At 38.5% G+C, this 17462-nt stretch overlaps 1 protein-coding gene across 13 annotated transcripts in view; it reads left to right on the top strand.

Moving 5' to 3' along the window:
- LIMCH1 (LIM and calponin homology domains 1) overlaps nucleotides 1-17462 on the top strand; it is a 275637-nt gene that overhangs the window by 162331 nt on the left and 95844 nt on the right. For 9 of the 13 annotated variants that reach the window (XM_067531174.1, XM_067531168.1, XM_067531170.1 and 6 more), the window contains exons 5-9: nucleotides 324-354; nucleotides 2796-2906; nucleotides 8482-8677; nucleotides 13158-13410; nucleotides 14134-14412. In XM_067531174.1, coding sequence (XP_067387275.1) covers nucleotides 324-354; nucleotides 2796-2906; nucleotides 8482-8677; nucleotides 13158-13410; nucleotides 14134-14412 — 870 coding nt within the window. The remainder of the gene's footprint in view (nucleotides 1-323; nucleotides 355-2795; nucleotides 2907-8481; nucleotides 8678-13157; nucleotides 13411-14133; nucleotides 14413-17462) is intronic. The other 4 variants (XM_067531171.1, XM_067531173.1, XM_067531176.1 and 1 more) reach the window with 1 other exon arrangement.

The raw sequence follows: 17462 nt of genomic DNA, 5'->3' as shown, positions 1-17462 counted from the left end.
TAGATTTTACGGTTTAGGACTTTAGTCTTTCTTGAGTACAAAACAGCAGCTCTATATTTCATTCTTGGCACTGGCCCACTTCACTGTGGGATTTCTACAACATATTTTCTCTTTGCTGTTAAAGCATTGTAATTTAATGATTGCAAAATGCTCCCACATTATGAATTAATGTACTACCTCTTCCTAGCTTTCTTGTGTTTCCAACCAGCAGAAGCATCCTGCAGGCTTTTGTTAGGGGAAGCACGTGACCTCCTGCATACACGCTCTTGGAAACAGTGTCTGCTTTCTGATTTTTCTTTTTTCTCTTTTTTGTGTGCATCCAGGAACATTGACTATAGCAGGAAGCTGAAAAATGTAAGTATTTCATTTGCAGTACTTCCTTTTCTGGATAATCCTGGTTTTGGACTGACTAAGAATTCAAACTGTAAAAGCTAGTACTGTGATGTAAATCTGGAAAGTTCTTTTGCACATTAAACTTGCATAGTTTATGGGAAACTAACTATGGTGCTGCAGAGGCAGACCATTTCTGCAAAAGAAATAGAGCTGTGCTAATGTTTTTGTCTCTGACTAAATAATGAAGTTAAACAATTAAATCTCTTAGCTACCAGTCTAATTTTAATGTTCACTGCTTAATGCATCAAAAACTAGACTACTTTTTGGCCTTTCTGAATTTACTAGGCATACAGAGGATTATAATTTGGTTATACATTTGTGCAAAGCATATAAAAAAGATAATACAATCCAAACAGCATTCACTTTATGTGGATCTAAACTGCTGAACTGTCGTTTCCCATTAGACTTGCTAGCTTTCTCTTTGAGTTTCCAAACTGATGTGTATGTTTTCCAAGTAGGATGTATTGTCAAAGCAGAGTAGTCTAATTCTATTTAACTTTAACTTCTTGTTGATCTAAACCACTGGCAGTAGTAATGATTTTGTAATAGTAACGTAAAAAAAAGAAAATGTTTGAACTCTGTTAGTCCCAGAGTTGGTTACGCTATCAAAGGCCCGGCAAACCTTCTGGCTTTACTGTCAGCTGTAAACTACTGTAAATTCAATTTGTATTTGGCTGGCATCCGTCTACACTGTAATGAAATGCCAAGACCTTTCCCATATAATTTTTCAAGCCAGTAATCATAGTTACAGGTAAAAAGGACAGAATTATTTCGTCCTGTCTTTCCTGTCATCAGCAGAGTAATATCTTTTTCGAGCACACGAAGATACAAGGGCATATTTTAATTCAGTGGCATTTGGGGTGTCTGTTTTGCTAGAACCTGGCTAAAAGGATTTGTGTGTATGTGGTATTCTTAAAAATAAAGTTAAGAATGATTCAGAAAAGTATCTGTCTGTGTAATGTAGACATTCCAGTTGCATTATTCTGTATTCCAGAGTGGTAGCCCCACTCAGAATTGCTTGCGAAGGTGACATTTGTCTGGAAATTTTTTCAACCCTGGTTAAAGAAGGGAGAAAGAGATCAAATGACTGAGTGCTAGCAAAAATGAATGAAAATAGCATAATCATTCTCATCTCATTATTGGGTAGGAAAATGAATTAGACAGCCCCTTAGTTCCACACAGTACTGTCTGCAAGTATTTTTATGTAACTTGGGAGCGTGCGCTGTTAAGTGTTTTAACATGAATTTGTTATTCTATGTTGAAATTAAATTTCTCTTGAAGATCAGCTGCTTATCCAGAAAGTTCTCTCACGGTTGCCATCAGTTTATTAATTAAACTTAAACATTTTAATTAAAAGGGTTAAATTATAAGACATAAAGGGGCCAGAAAATGACTTCTTGTCTTTCTAAAAAAATTAAGAGATCTTTAGCATTCATGAAAGGTGTTGGATTTTGATAACCTTGGGCAACTAAAATTCTCTATCTCCAGAACAGATACAGTCCTGCCAGTGCCAGAACAAGTTTCCCTTCTTGGTGCCGTTATTATATATATTCTTAACCTGGAGCAACTCCCTCAAGGGATGGGAGTATATATAAAAGTCTACAAGTTTAGACTTTGGCCTTCTGAGGGTGGTTTTTGTATTGTGGTAGATGTCCAGTTGAAAGTTAGGTGAAACCACCAGCTCATTTCACCTAAGCCACAGAAAAAAGGCCAGGTGGTCCAGGCTTTTGTTGTCGTATTGGTCTGAGTGTTTCTTGAGCCATTAAACTAAAGGTGAAATGCATTGAACCTTATCAATAATATTGAGGTGGGTAAAAACTGAACTAACTTTTCTCTTCTTCAAATAGGCCCTGACACATTTGTTACAAACATTTTGTTGTTTATTTCCTTATGTATTTTAATTAAGGAACACCATTATTCGTAATCTTTTCCCCCTCACCCTTAACTGTATTTTGCCATCAGATTTAGAAGTCTTCATTATTGGTAGGTAGTTCTTTTGAGCTCTCTCCACTTGGGAACACTTTCAAATCTTGTACTTAGTTTTTAATATTGAGGTTTATTTTTGCTGCTTATTTTCCAGTCAGACGTGACACAGCAGTAGGTTTTTATTAAAATGTCAAATGTCAGTAAGCTAGTGTATCTTTTTAATAAACTGCAGATTCTGTAAGATTATTTTACCTTTAATAGATGCTTCATGAAATTGTTTTTAATCATTTTACCTCCCTTCTCCCCCCTTCCCTTCCCCGCCCCAACGCCCCATTGTGGAATACAGATTTAAAAGAAATTCTCAAATCCACTAGTGACTAGAATGATTCAAAATAAATGAAGAGGTACTTAGGAAAAGTAAATTTAGCAAAGTAATTCTGTAGATGGATTCAATTAATGCTTACTGATTTCTGCAGGTACTAGTTACCATTTATTGGCTGGGGAGAGCAGCAAACAGATGCACTTCATACAGTGGAGCAACACTGAACCTGAAGGAGTTTGAAGGATTGCTGGCACAGATGAGAAAGGTATCTTTTTTGTTAGTGTTTGGGACTGGAAATTAGTTTTTAATTTATTGAAGATTGAAGTCCCACAGAAATCCTTTCTGATGTCTATTGTTATGAAAGGTAAAGGGGGATGGTGGGCTGGAGAGTGAGTTACTTAACTTTTTTGGAAATACTCCTGATTATATTAAATAACTGTTGCCAGTTTTGCCAGTATTTGGAATTACTAGCAGTAAAACTTTAAAATAGTCATGTAGCATTACTCTTAGTGCTCAGTGAATAAGTGATGATTTGGTTCAGGGACCAAACTGAAATATCCGGGTTTAGGGTGAATTAAGTTCAGCTTTACCTGAAACAAACTTTTTTTGGTTCGTCTCGGGTCTAATGAAACCTATTGTAAACATATTGGATTCTTTTTCAACCTTTGATTTGTTTGGGTTTTTTTTAATTGGCTAAATTTTGAAATGAAATGCCATTTCAAAACAAAAAGGTCAAAACATTTTGTTTCTAAATGGTTGAAATGAACCATTTTTTATTTTTATTTTTTAAATTTCAAAAAAAAAAAAAAATTGGCCAAAATTATTCACCAAATTTGACCCAAATTCATGAATAGTTTTGGTGCCCTGAAAATAGGGAATTTAGTATTTGCTGAAAAAATGTTGCTCAGCTCTAGTTAAAATGGTAGGAATAATATTCATAATTTGATTTTTCTTCCCTTCACTTATGGGATAGAGGTCGACTTTTGTCAACAGAGAGACTTATAGAGTGAGTCAGTAGGCCTAGGAAGCATCAGATTAGAGAACATATTTGAACATACAGACTGTCATGAACAATATTTCCCTCAGCCAGTTTTCAGCTGCACTACAAGTTTCAAACAAAGATATATATCATTTCAACAGGTGGAGAAAGGCAAAGTAGGTGGAGGAAGGGATTGTGTATGTACTTCACATGTAGCAGAACCTTGATTATCTATATTTTGCCAAACTCTAAATCTTGGGTGAAAATAGATGTCAGGGTTTACAGGCCACTGTATAAGCAGACCTGCCAGTGTCTGCTGTTGGGAAGAGGCCAGTGCAGGGGTTAGCACCCTTCCCATGGGCCAGTCAGGAACTGTTGTGTCATCCTGGCTTAGCATCATTTAACGCCCTGAGATCAGGGCTAGGGCATCTACAGTAGGCTGCAGCGGATGTTAATACTCCTCACCTTGCTGCTCCCATGGCTCTGCTGGGTTCACCTGAATAGTGACTAGGTAGTTAATGACATATTGGTACTAGGCACTCCAAAACTCTGGATGCTCTCCCTCCCAAAGTCTCCCACCACACAAGTAGATTCTGTCACCCACCACGTCTTGCTTTTCCTCACATATAAAGCAGTCCATTCCACCACAGCTGGCTGGCATAATCATCTTGCCTCTGCATTGCTGCCTGCTACTGACACATTAATCTGTCCGGGGTACTTCTGACTCTGGGATCCCAAGGGACCTGCATTAAACTGTCCCTGGAAATGAAGCTTGACCAGTATATTGCATTCACTACATTCTAGTGGGATGAGGAAGCCTTTAGATAGGCTGCCATCTTGCTTCTCTTCCTTCCTTTTGAGCTAACTTTCTTAGGGGAGCCCACCTCCTGTGTGTACCCAGCCACAGGAGCAAGTGAAGATGGCAAATTGCTATGTTCTGTTGGGAAAATAAGATGTGTTTCTGAAGTGGAAGGGGAAAAGCAGTGGCCTTACTGGCAGAAGTCCTCTCCCATCAGCAATAAGGCAACAGTAATTTTTTTATATTTGGGGGCATGTAAATTACATATATGAAGACGATAAATTCAGTTATCATAATTCTATGATGTACCTTTGACTTCCACACTGGCTTCCTGGTCCATTGATCTGAGATTTAACTCTGTCCTTCTAAAGTTCTGGACCGCTTCAAAGAACTGCTTCATTTTTATTTTAATTATATATCAATCTACTGGAGACTTGTTTTCTCCTTGCTCTCTGTCTCCCTCCATCCACCACAAAAAATTATAAAGGGTATAAATTATAAATTATAAAATTATAATTATAAAATTATAAAGGGTACAGTTTAGTTGTAGCCACGTCGGTCCCAGGAGAGACAAGTTGGGTGACGTAATATCTTTTATTGGACCAACTTCTGGTGGTGTAAGAGACAAGCTTTCAAGCCACAACAAGCTCTTCTTCAGGTCTGGGAAAGGTACACAGCAAAATGTAAGATGGAACAGATTGTTTAGCATAAATAGTTAGCACATATTTTTAGGGACAATGCAATATGTGCCAACTATCTATGCTAAACAGTCTGTTCCACCTTACATTTGCTGTGACCTTTCTCCAACCTGAAGAAGAGTTCTGCATACGCATGAAAGCTTGTGTCTCTCACCAATAGAAGTTGGTCCAATAAAACATATTACCTTACCCATCTTGTCCCTTTATGACAGATTGGGGACAACTTGGAAAAAAGTCTAGAAATATTTTGGGATAAGGGGAGAAATTGAGTTTAAAAGGGTGGAGCGGATAAGGAGGGGAGGGGGCAGAATTCAGCAGCTCAGAAACAAGAACAAGAAGCTTTGAATTTGGTGCAGTGGAGAAGGGAGATCCAGTGAAGGGAATCTCCTAATGGCTGAATATTTGTATCATTACGATGTGAAAACAAAACTTTTCAGCGTAATAAACAAAGTGTTTAGTTGGATGGTGCTATTATGATTGCTACTGATCTCGTATTTCTTACCATGCCTTCCTGTTCGTCCTTTACGCTCCATAACAATTCTCCTCAAGTTATTTTGTGGCTGAATTTTAAAAGGTTTGTTGTTGTAATTTAGAACATTTTAAATATGTTGTGCAGCAATCCATTGCTTTAGCTTAGGCTGGATGGCAAAAGCACACCTTATAAATAAAGGATTACACTGGCATAGTTCCACTGAATTTATCAATGGCATTGACAAGTGACATTTCAGTATGTACTAGTACCTCCGTTGTAATCCCAGTTTGTTTGTTTGTTTGTTTGTTTGTTTGTTTTGACATACCTAATTTGAATGCACATCATCCTGGACTAAACTTCTTACACTATATCTCACTTTGAGTGAACATTTTGCTAATGCTTTTTTAATTCTATTCTTTCCTTTTTTAATTTTATTTGTTTTAATCTACTTTAGTACACACTCATTCAGTTTTCAATCTGAAAATTTAAACAGTTAATCCCTAGGACACTTTGAATATCTTCAGTAGTTTGAAAAGGAATATATCTAAATGGTTGGGAAATTGATATTAAATGTTGCAGTTGTACCTATTTTTATTACTGCAAGGTTATTCATTGATTTTTACCTGACGGGCATGATAGACCAGTGCATTATGGTATATTATGGGATTATCTTTTCAAGAAGTGTCACAGTACAGATATAATGATACTTAGAGTGGTTACTATCAAGTAGATAACACACTCAAAATTAGAGCAAGTTTCTGTCATTGGCAGTAACGGTAATCTTTTGGGTGAATGAGATGCCAACGGAAGGCTAAATAGTACACGTTTACAAGAGAATTACTACAGTCTATTGTGCCATCTCTTACACACGTCCATACTTTTACCTGTAGCCCAACTTTAATTTAGTTTACTTTTAAATTACTGGGAACAGGCTAATATAATAGGGAATTTTGGAATTCGTTCATCCATACTTCATTCATGGTGTTTTACAGCATGAAACAGTTGAAGAATGTTTTTTTTTCAGCCTGTACTTTTGAATAGTTCATCTGATTTCTCTTGCTATTGAGCATTTCCATGACTTTCAAACATATTATTTTAAGAAAATGGAATTCTGCCAAAGGATTGAATATAGCCGATTGGTATGTGAGAGCGGGAGCTTTAGGGAACCTTTTTCTGAATCTGTATTGGAAAAGATTTCAGATAGTTTTGAAAAAAAGGGCTTTTGAGAGGATGTAATCTTTGTTCTTGGATCTGTATATTTAATACAGACTTTAGGAAGACCGAGATGGTATATACTGTATAGTGTTTGTGTGTGTATATACCATTATTAAACAAGGGATAAGAGAGGAAAAACACACAGAATTAAATTGCTACTTGTTAAAATATTTTAAATTAAAAAATAAAACAAAACATGAGTTTAATCCCAGTTTGTGGGCTCTGCAACTATTGTCATTACTGTGATTTTGCAAGGCCTTAAAGAACCTTTGGTGCTGGACATATTGTAGCGTTTTGGCAGCAAATTATTTAGTGGCACTAATTCAATCTTCTTCCTGGAACGTCTACAGGACACGAGTTTTCTAATCTTTCCCTTTTTCCGTTGGGCCTTGTCCTTTGAATATTGCGCTTTTGATTGATCTGATGCTCCCTTTCTCAGCTGTTCTTTCTGCAGTAATTCTTCTTTGCTAAGGAGGTGGTTGACTTTATTGTACCATGATGTTGATTGATCTGATCACTGGCAATACTGACAACAGTAGCTGTAGAAGACCATGGCAGCTACTCTCAACTTGGTTATCGAGCTCCAACTAGGTCATAGGTGGTTTTTTTAATTAGAAAGTTTAAAATTAATATTTTGTGTGTGTCAGGAAAAGGTTTTGCATTCCAGTCTTTTCAGATTGCAAAATGTCAGTCTGATAATGTCATCCACATCTCTTTATTTTTTTATTTTTTTTAGTGACAGTCTGTCAGAGGAACATGTCCCCCCTGCCCCCAGAGGTTTATCTTTTGAGTAAAAGTAGTTATTTTTGTTTTTCTCAGCCTGTGCTATTGTAATTAATGCTAAGAAACTGGCTGAAACAAGGGATTTATTATAATGCAAGGGTGAGGATGGCTTCCATTGACCTTTCCCTCTGCTGGAGTTTCAGTGTTTTCGTATGTGCTGCTTGCGCTGGAAAGAATTTATAATCACAGGGCTGTCAAAGACAACCATTGTTCTCACTGCTCTGAACATGTGGGTCAGCTACAAGTGCTTTCATATCCCCCAGAGCCAGGAGCTGGCAAAGAGTAAAGAGCACGACTGAATTCTTCTGAGGCATCAGGAAAAGCATTTTGCATATTTTTCATTGCTGATTGCTTTAGAAAGACATCCCTCTTTCATAACAGGAATTTCTCTTCAAGGTAGAGAGAGGCTGGGGCACACTGCTTCATTATTTTGCCGAGCTGAAGCAACAATAACAAATGCTGCCTGCTGATGTCCCAGTCAGATACAATAGATAGATTGGGGGAATTAATGTAGAGGATAGTGATCTTATCCCCGACTCAGCCATGAGGTCGAATTTGTAATGCCTTTGCCAGTGTGCTATGGACTATGGAGGACAAGTCAAGTTTCAGGTTTATTTCAGTTTTTTGATACTTTTATTAACCTGCCTATTGCAATTGTATTTCAAATAACTATACTAATCCAAAGCATGTGTGTTCCTCTTAATTGGTATGAAATGAGGTTTTATTGCAATCTCATGCTTTTGATTTGAAAGCAAAAGGAAAAAAATGAGTGCTATGATTGGGGGAAGAGATTTTAGGTCATTAGGAAGATACTTTGTACTCAAATATACAGTAGATCTCATTTGTGTGTCACTGACTTCTTTCTGAAGAGATATCTTCTGTATTTCCATGTAGGAAACTGAAGAGTTTGAGAGCCCCAAACGCAACATTCGTGACAGTGGTTATATTGATTGTTGGGACTCTGAACGCAGTGATTCCCTCTCCCCACCTCGCCACGGCAGAGATGATTCCTTTGACAGTCTGGATTCATTTGGTTCCCGCTCACAGCAGACGCCATCTCCAGATGTAGTGCTTAGAGGAAGCAGCGATGGTAAGTTTCGGTCACAACGAGACGCATGCAAAACATTGAATGTGTCACCTAGCACTTTCAGTGCAAAGGTGGCATTCAAAAGCTGGATGCAATTTCTGAATCATGATGTTGCCTGTGGGCTAGTAAAAGAAACTTTCTTTGAATGCAGATTTTTGTTTCTTGGGGTCTTTAAATAATTTTGCCAACAATTTATTTGAAGTCTGCCTTAGTTACTGTAATATGGGATAGTAAAATGAGTTACACCATAGAAGTGTAATTTATGACATGGCATTTCTCTGGGTTACACAGCACACACATGAGCAGACAGTGTGCAGACGCACATCAGCTCATAAACCAAGCTGAAGCAAGAACTAAGAATACAAGAGGGTGGAAATGTTGAAAAAATCAAATGCTGTATAAATAAACTGATCATCTAAGAGGAAGAGGAAACCTCTTGGAAATTGTTGATACCTGGGAGAGTTTGGAAGAAGTCTTATGAAAATACAATTATGGTAATTCTTGGCAAGGTACTCAGCATTTCAGAAACCGAGTGACTGTTGATCATTGTCCACGCATTCCACTCAGTCAGGGCATGCAACTCCTGATCTTCAGTATGGCTGCTGCTTCAGTCTTTGCTTGTCTGGAATCTCCTGACATGTCCAGTTGTGTCAAAGTATGCGGTACTGTGAATATGAGCAGGTGTTCTCTATGAAGTAGACTTAGAGCTTGTCTTTAGCCTGATTCCAGCTCAAAGCTTCTAGGACAGAAATGCATTCTTTTCAGCCTTCCTCACAGAATACTGTAGGTTAGGTGCTCAGTCACTTCAGTGATAAGCATGGTGTAATTGCCTGGATAGTATGTTCTCCAAAATCCATCACTTCTGTTCAACGATCCTCACTATTAAAAATATTTTTAGTTAATAAAAAAGCGGGTGGGTGCAGATTCTGAGCTTGGATCCAGGTCCTTCACACCTCTCGGATAGCACAAAGGAAACTGGTTCTGACCCTAACTGGCCAGCTGAGGTCCCTGTGGTATTGGGAACTTTCTGCTGATACAAAGCTGGCAGTCAGCTCTTACTGTCTCTGACCCCCTGTGAAGAGATGCGTCAGGGAAGGGATATGGAATGGCTGGGACAGAACGCTGCTCTGCCATCCTCAGTTGGCATATGGTTCCTGGATTGTTTTAATTTGCATTGAGGCTGTTGCAGACTGGCCCTGAGAATCAAGGACCTGTAATTGGCTTCCTGATGCATCCTCCCACCCTCTTACACCAAATAGAGCTCAGTCACAGGAGAAAATCTGCCCCAGGAGGGTCAAATCTTCACATTTTTCAGTTTAGCCAAATTGCACAACATTTTTGGTTCTTGACAAACGGGAGTACAACACAAGAGCTGATCCAGTGTGTTTTCTAGCAGGATGATACTTTCACTACTTAATTGAAGCTCTTGGCGAGCTATTTACAGGTGTCCTAAAACACGGTGGTTACTTCCCATTAATTAGTGCTGTTTTTCTGAAATCAGTTACTGCTTTGTGCTAGTTTCATTATCACAGCAAAACATTAACTTGCCCTCATGCTAAAGTCTGAAAATTTGGCCCTTTATTTATACTAAGTACAGAGAATAAGTTATAGGCATACAAAGCTTGTTTTAAAAGTTAAACCTTAACAAGCGCATCAATGGCTTTGGTTGCACACACATGTTATGTGCAGGTCTGTAGCACAGATATTTTGGAAAGGTGCTTCAGTGTGCTGCTTCCCTGCCTCCTGTATCTACACCTTTTATGGCCTTTTACCAATAGAGCTGCAGCTGGGGTGTCACTTAGTGCATCTCTCCTTTGCCTAGTCCTACCCACTTCTGCCTCTGCTCATGGTGAGTCAATGTTTTGCTTAAATGGTTGCAGATCTGGGGGGAAATGCCATGAGTGAAAAAAACTGGACACCGCCATATAAGGAAAACTTTGCTAACTTTACTTCTCAGTCCACATAAATAGTAACTTTAATAACCAAGGTGATCACAGAATGAAGTGGTGGCTTTTCTGCTCCTGTAAAAGAAACAAATTGGGGAAAGAAGTTATTAAATGCATTCATAGTGGGTGGTTAGTTAACCATTAAAAAGTGTTAATTAGAACCAGTAAGCAGTTGTACAAATGGGGTCTGTGGTTAGAATCTCCATTTGGGAGTTGGCATGATGTTCTCACCCATTTTCTCACTCCTTTGTCCCCCTATCTTGGGCTCCTAGAAGGAAATGCAAAAGCGCAAATATGACTGCAAATTACATTTATAAATCAGGGGTCAAGGCTGAGTGCTTGTTGCAGATCTGAGCGCAAAACAACGGACAGAATAAATCATTAAAAGTTAAACAAACCCTTTGTCTCCTGACATGCTGCCACCTAGATGTGGTGATGCTTGTAGATCTGGACTTACAGTCCTAGAAGCAACCAAGGAGAGGATATGGAGGAACTGCTTGCATTCCTTCTGCCATCCAGGGCCTCTGGTGGTGGGGAGGGGTCTCTTCTTTCAGGATTCATCTACACGCGGGACAGAACCAATCACTAAAGTAAAATTAGAGATAGAATGACATAACAGTAAGCACTAAAGCACCTGCTCCTCTGCTGATTCATATGTTGTGGCCCGGTTCATCCTTAAAATAAGGCAGTTTTTAAAGACTCAGCACCACTTTGACATTTAGGATTCCATGGCCATGTCTCCATGCTTCATGCTGATAAATGCTAATGTCCCATTAACATGTTACTAGCCAGCTTTCACAGTCCTGTGAACCTAAAACTGCCCAGTGCAAAAGATGCTTGGCAAAAAGCATGTTGTGAACGCAGCTGACTAGCTGATTCCAGTGGTATGTCTGATGGGCCTTCCTGATCTGGTCTCCTCCCCCTTCCGCATCCATCTCCAAGCAAACACATTTGGCATTGCAATGGAATGAATTATCCTTTGCAGACAACATTCATGAAATATTTATCCCTCTTTTCTCTTTGAATTATCCACAAGTGCCTCATGATTTTTATGTCTTTGTTTGTTGTCCTTAATTGTTGAGCTAGATTATGCAAATATAGTTTACACCGTATGATAGGTTACCTAAATTGTGTGGCATTTTTTCTGTTCCCTGTTTGGGAGACCTAATCTTCCTAAACAGGAGTCACTCTTTCTTTTGCCAAGTTATTTGTAAATACACATAATTTTGCAAAGAATTTTATTGTGTGGGTATGAAAGAGCTTTTCCAAATGACTGACAGTACTTCTACTGCAAATGCTCTTATAAATAATAGTTGTGTTGTTACTTGCTTTTTTGTTTTGTTTTCTAGGAAAATTCTTGCCAATAAAATCATGTTCACTTGGTGTTGTCTGTGAATGTGATTTTAAAAAAAGGGGTCATGAATATGAGCAAAATGACTTGCTAGGTTTATTTCACAGGAGCAGTCATTCTGCTATATTTAGCATTGCTGTTTGTTTCTCATCTCCCCCCACTCTGATTTTTTCCACCCCTTGTTCCCATTCTTCACCAAAAAAAAAAAAATCCCCCAAACTATCTGTTATTCCTACTCATCCACTTCTGCTTTTCCCTTCCCTCTCTCTTATTCCCAAATTCTTCATCTCCTGACCTTTTTCTCTCTCAGACTTAAGTGTCTGCTTCTGCTCTTTTGTTCTGAAGTAATTGACCCAAGAGCCAATTGATGTCTGATTAAATTACCTGAGTCTCTTGGTTTACAATTGCCCAAAGTCATGCCTAGCTTGTGAGTATCTAAATTGGCCTGCCATAATTCTAAAAAGAGATGGCATGTGTCTATTCCTGTAGAAAGTAGAGCTGGTTGGCAATTTTTTGACATGACATTTATTTGTTGAAAAATGCAAATTTGTCAAAACTTAAAATTATTGTGGGGCCATGCCAATTTTGTTGAAACTTGCATCAGGAAAGGTGTGTCTGGTCCAGAATGTACTAGAGTGAGTGAGAGAGAGAGCGCCTCCCCACCTGACCTCACTAGCCTGGTGGTTAGGGTTGAGATGTGGGAGACCCAGGTTCAAGCTTGAGATCTGGTAAACTTGAGGCTGTATAAACCCAGCTGGTTTATATCACTGGAGTATACTGGTGTAAGTCTGACTCATCATGTTGGGCAACTGATCAAGCCTTTGAAATTGTAACTTGCTGTGATCTTTTTCTAAAATTGGAAAAAAAATGTGTATGCAGGAAAGCAGGCCACTGGAATAGACTGTTGTTTGCCACTGCTATAGGAGCTGTGGCCAGTATTTCCACTAACTGATTTAAATATAAATCCACTTATAACTGACTGTGTGTGTTTGAAGTTTCTATGGCAAACAGGAGTTGTCTTCCTTTATTAAAAAAATATTTCTAGACACATGTCTGAAGATGCTGTAGTGATCTATAGTATTTTGGTCCATTATTATACAATACTGTTGTGTTTTTTTAAGTAAGGATTTTGTTTTCATTTTGGCAAGTTTGGGTAAAAATGATCTTCTTTCTTATTTCTCGATAGGGAGAGGGAGTGACTCTGAATCTGACTTGCCACACCGAAAGATGCCAGATGTGAAAAAAGATGATATGTCTGCAAGGCGGGCGTCATATGGTGAACCTAAATCAGTGGTGCCTTTTAACCAGTATCTCCCGAATAAGAGTAACCAGACTGCCTATATTCCAGCTCCTCTTCGGAAAAAGAAAGCTGAACGAGAGGAGTACCGGAAGAGCTGGAGTACTGCTACTTCACCACTTGGAGGAGAGAAGCCTTTCAGGTAGGCTTTGGTCAAGATCGTTTGTCTGTCTCATTCAGTGATGTTACTTTTTAATGTTTAACAAATCACGACCTTTAAAAGTACATGTTGCTTCGTAAAACTGGTGAAACAGATCTTACTTAGAACTGACTGATAGATTTTTTACCCTACTGTTTCAAACAAAAGAGCAATAATCCCCTGAGTGGAAGGTCATGTAACACAGGACTTAGATAATTATCCTGACATCACTGTTGTTCATGGTGCAGTGCAATGTTAGTTGTGAATTATTCAATGTTGCATTACATGTTAACAGTTTAAAACTGAAGAGTTTGACAAAATACTGATTTATTTAAATGTCACAAACATTAAAATGTCAAAAGTACCATTTGTTGTTCTAATATTGTCCTTGATTATGAGTCAGTTTTCAAGAGATGCTTCATCTTCAGTGAATAAAAGTCTTTATGTGATATATATTAGTCAAAATAGTTATCTTTCTATTCTTGAATTTTAAAAATAAATCTGTTGTGCATCAGTTACATACATTTAGTTTATGTGCTCTAAGATTTCACATATTTTACTATCAGGTATTTTATTTTAATTTGGTTCAGAATAGCCTGCACTAGTTAGAATGATTAGTCTTCAGTGTCATTCATCAAAATATTGTTTGAAATGTTAGCATCAGCAAAATGTATAAAGAAAAGTGGCAGTGTACTGTACAGTAAACTACCTTGTATAACTCAATAGCAAAAACCACCCTGAAACCATAGAAGAAGAACAAAATGAGGCAACAAGACAACATGAAGAGGAGCTGGTGGGATGCATGGCTTCCAGGACAAACCCTGGTAAAAGTCAAGTAGATTTGAATCAAAACAAAGGAGAGACTATAGGTCAGTTTCCTTCAGATAGTGGCAAAGAAACTGCAGTGCACAAGAGCAAAGAGAGAGATGCAGAGGAGATCAGAAAGTTAAGAAGGCTTGAACAAGCTGGTATTAAAGTCATGCCAGCAGCACAACGCTATGGCAGGTTAGCTAAAAAGTGTGTGATATTGTGCACGCTTCACATTTTAAAACTTTGTGAGTGTATGGTTTTTTCTCATTCTGCCGTTACTTCACTTCTCATAACAAAAAAAAAGTCTACTAAGCACTTGCATTTTTTGCTGTTTCACTTGCAACTAATTAGATTTTAGAAAACGTCTAGGTATGAAAAGGCTTGTGACATGGCAATCGTGCATTGCAAAGCTCTATGGTGTTAAATGTGTTTGTTGCAATTAGTAATAGTGCTATACTATAACTTGGATGGAAACAAACTTAAAGATACAAAAACTACTAAGAACACTTGCAAGCTTGTAAATCTTCCATTTTATACCATCTTGGGTTTACTACATGATGCCTTGTTTGGGCAGGGGCTCTAGAAATTCTTTAATACTCCTCTCCTCTTAGTGATGGAACATTTCAGTAACAAGTGGCTGAATTGCACTTATATTTTAAGTGGTTAGTATTTTGAACACTTATACTAAAGAATGTATTAAATTTTAAAGACAGGAACTATAAAAATGCACTGCTTGTTAACACAAGCACCAATTAAAGCATGTTGATATAGTTCAGTGGTCATTCTTTGACTGTAGGTAAGCGCAGAATGTCCATATTTAGTCATCATTTGACTGATATGGTTTGTTTTTTGGTTTTACTAAAGTTGGTTATTTTTCTTTCTTTATTTCAAAAGTCTGATAATGGATGGACTTAATTTCATATTAAGCTCCTCCTGATCTTTCAGTCACAATGTGGGCTCCTCATGAAAACTAGATGAGGTTACCCCACCAAGCAAAACTTTAAATGGTTTGACCAGAGTAGTCCTTGAAAAGATGGTGAAATGGTTTGATTAAATGGTAAGTGTCCAGCCTTCAGCCTGCCCAACCCAAGGAAAGCTCTTCAGAATTGTATTCTCAAACAAAAAATTTCACTAAACTTGAATTAAAGTTGTAAATTATAGGTAGGGCTGCTGACAATATATGTACAGTGCCCAGCTCAATGGGGCGTTGATTTCAGTTGAGACCTCTAAATGTTGTAATACAAATAATAATAGCTAATATGAAACAGTTTATAGGCTTAATAAGCCTTGTAGGCTGGGGAGAGCTGTCAAGTGCAGTTAAATAGTCAAATCAAAGGAAGTGAGCATGTGTATTTTCTTCAGATTTGTTTTATTGTTCGAAAGGTATGTTATCTTATTGCAACATACGTTTTGTATATCAGTAATACACATCATAACCAATGCATGTATTAGCCAAGGCAATGAAGAGCTACGCAAGGTAACAGACAAACTAAGTGCTATCCTAGGACACGAGCCAAAATACTAATAAAAAGAATTTGTGATCAGTCATAAATCATAGCCCCATCCTGCTTCAGTTAATTGCAGGCCGCCGGTCAGTAGTTCATAAACCAGAAGGATAATAGTGCAAGCCTATTTTGAGTCCAAGACAATAGTATTGTGTTTGGCAATCCAAGGTGTAACAAACAATATTTATAGCCCATATATTTTTTTTGGAAGATGCTTACAACCTTGGCTGTCAGCCCCCTGCTCCAATCCTGCTTTGATTTACTGATTTTAATCTCCAAGACAGATGCACGTGTGGACAAGCATATGATTCAACAGGGATTCTGATCTCCTTTAACAAAGTACCTTTGTGAGACTATGGCAGGAAGAAAGAGGAACAACAAGAACTAGTGATTCTTTTCCCTGTTCCCAGCAGAAGCAGCTCCCTGACTTGTCAACCAGGTGCAATTTCTACAGATGGCATCAGGGGTGTTCAAAGGAGCTAATGACCCTGCACTAGCTAAACAGCTGAGAACCAAGCTTGCAGGAGAAGCTCAATCTTGCAGCAGTTTCTAACACTGGGAGAAGATCTTTGGGCCTAGTGAGGCAGGAGAAAGGGAACTGAGGGTGCAGAGCTATAGGGGGAAATTTGTTACTGCATATGAGAGTGGGAAAGGGAGAACGGGGAAGGAGGCAAGACGGGGGCAGACTTCAGGGTAAAGTGAGGGAGAGGGGTCGACTGTCATTTCTTGCTCATTAACTATTGCCCCATCTTTGAATCGTTCCATTGTCTCCCCTTCCTCCTCTACATCAAGTTCAAGCTTCTTGTCCTATCATTCAAGGACCTACATAACTCTGCTGTGCCGTACTTACCTATTCTGGTCTCTTTTTGCTTTCTCCCCCATCCCTTCTGTCCTGCCCAGGATATCAGTCTTGATGTTTCTCACACAATTTTGTTTTCTTCCGCTCTACTTCTTATGCATGAAAACTCTTCCTGAGCTAGTCTGCAAGGGACCAGCCCTTTTACATTCCAATCCTCTGTTCACCCAAGTCTGCTGTGATGCCTACAAGGTATCATTAATTGCTCATTAATTGCTCATTAATAATGGCAAACCTGAAGGGCACTGGGGATACACTGGGACCCCAATCTAGCAAGCAAGTGTTTAAATGTGTTGTATACTCAGGGCCTATTTTTATTTACTTGTATTATCATAATGCCTAGAAGCCCTAGTCATGGACCAGGACCCCATTGTGCTTGACAATCCCTGTCCCAAGAGTATTACCAATCAAAATGTACTCTCCTGAAGAACTTCAGTTATTCCTTAGAGTGGAAGGTCCAGTGATTAAGGTGCTAACCGCTAACCTGAGATTTAGGAGACCTCTGTGTTCAATACCCTGCACCACCACAGACTTTGTGTGACTTTGGGCAAGTCATTTGGTATCTTTGTCCCTCATTTTCCTATCTGCAAAATACTTTACCTCATGTTGGTGTTGAGGATAAATGCTTTAGAGATCGTAAGGTGCTCAGATGCCACAGCAGTAAACCATATGAGTGCCATGGATAACTAGATAGATTCCACCACCTTTATGTTCACTGTTAATCCATAAAACACAAAATAAAAAGAGTTAAATGTGGCATTTCTCTTGCATGTCCATGCTCTTTGAATGAACTTGAAGTCTGTTACTTCACAAAGGCAAGAACTGCCCTTATCCCAATGGGGCATTAGCCATTGCATATCCTCTAGTTGATGCTACATCCTTGC

The sequence above is a fragment of the Emydura macquarii genome, unplaced genomic scaffold, assembly GCF_026122565.2.
Source record: "Emydura macquarii macquarii isolate MOO-44397 ecotype Brisbane River unplaced genomic scaffold, CSIRO-AGI_Emac_v2 contig_3128, whole genome shotgun sequence".
Taxonomy (NCBI): Eukaryota; Metazoa; Chordata; order Testudines; family Chelidae; genus Emydura; species Emydura macquarii.
Note: the sequence above shows the minus strand (reverse complement) of the source record. Positions and strands in the feature narration are given on the sequence as shown.